The sequence below is a fragment of the Nanorana parkeri genome, unplaced genomic scaffold (genome assembly GCF_000935625.1).
Source record: "Nanorana parkeri isolate BGI_ZX_2015 unplaced genomic scaffold, ASM93562v1 scaffold237, whole genome shotgun sequence".
Classification (NCBI taxonomy): Eukaryota; Metazoa; Chordata; class Amphibia; order Anura; family Dicroglossidae; genus Nanorana; species Nanorana parkeri.
Window position 1 is genome coordinate 1,590,799 of NW_017306505.1, and position 709 is coordinate 1,591,507.

Genomic DNA, 709 nt, shown 5'->3' on the forward strand with positions numbered 1-709 from the left:
TATATATATACATACACACACACGCTTACCAGGGGGTCCTTGGATGAGGGTGAAGGGCTGTGTCAGGGCTTTGCGCACAGCTTCTGTCTGACTCTGATTGAGAGGACGGGTTTTCTCTGGGATGGCGAATGACATCTGCTTTTGAAACTTTTTGTTCCTGACTGTAAGAAGGAATGGAGAAATTGTAAAGAGAGATACATAAACAGAGCTCTATATTCGGATAGAGACTATTCACAATCCTCCAAAGAACGTGAAAAGTAATTGGATCAACAGGTAGTAATACTATGGTATGGGGGACCCACAAAAACAAAGACTGATGTGGTAATACTAGGGAGAAACTGTATTACATAGGTAACTTTTTTTTATTTTGCCCACAGATAAACGCTACAGCCAGATCCGTTCTCTGCAAACCCAGGCTAGAGGTGAATAGTGCTTTAATTGTTCCAAAAAAATCTGCGGAATGCTTTGTAAAGGTTTGCAGAATCTGTCACTTTTCAGACTACAGCTTACGGGCTAAGATAAACAAAGCTTGTGGGTTTAGGGCCTCATTCACACCACTATCATGTCCTGCAATTAATGATGGGTGAATCTGCCCAGGTTCAATTCGCCAAGGGTTCAGCAAATCTTGTTTTAAATTTGGCGGACCCAGACTTAGAGGCGAATTCCACTTCTACACTGCTGGGGAGGTGCCTCTTTCCCCTTCTGCCTC

General features: G+C 43.2%; 1 protein-coding gene across 1 annotated transcript in view; it reads right to left on the minus strand.

Moving 5' to 3' along the window:
• HELZ2 (helicase with zinc finger 2) overlaps positions 1 to 709 on the minus strand; it is a 34,622-nt gene that overhangs the window by 15,112 nt on the left and 18,801 nt on the right. Inside the window, exon 8 of the mRNA XM_018556435.1 lies at positions 30 to 157. Coding sequence (XP_018411937.1) covers positions 30 to 157 — 128 coding nt within the window. The remainder of the gene's footprint in view (positions 1 to 29; positions 158 to 709) is intronic.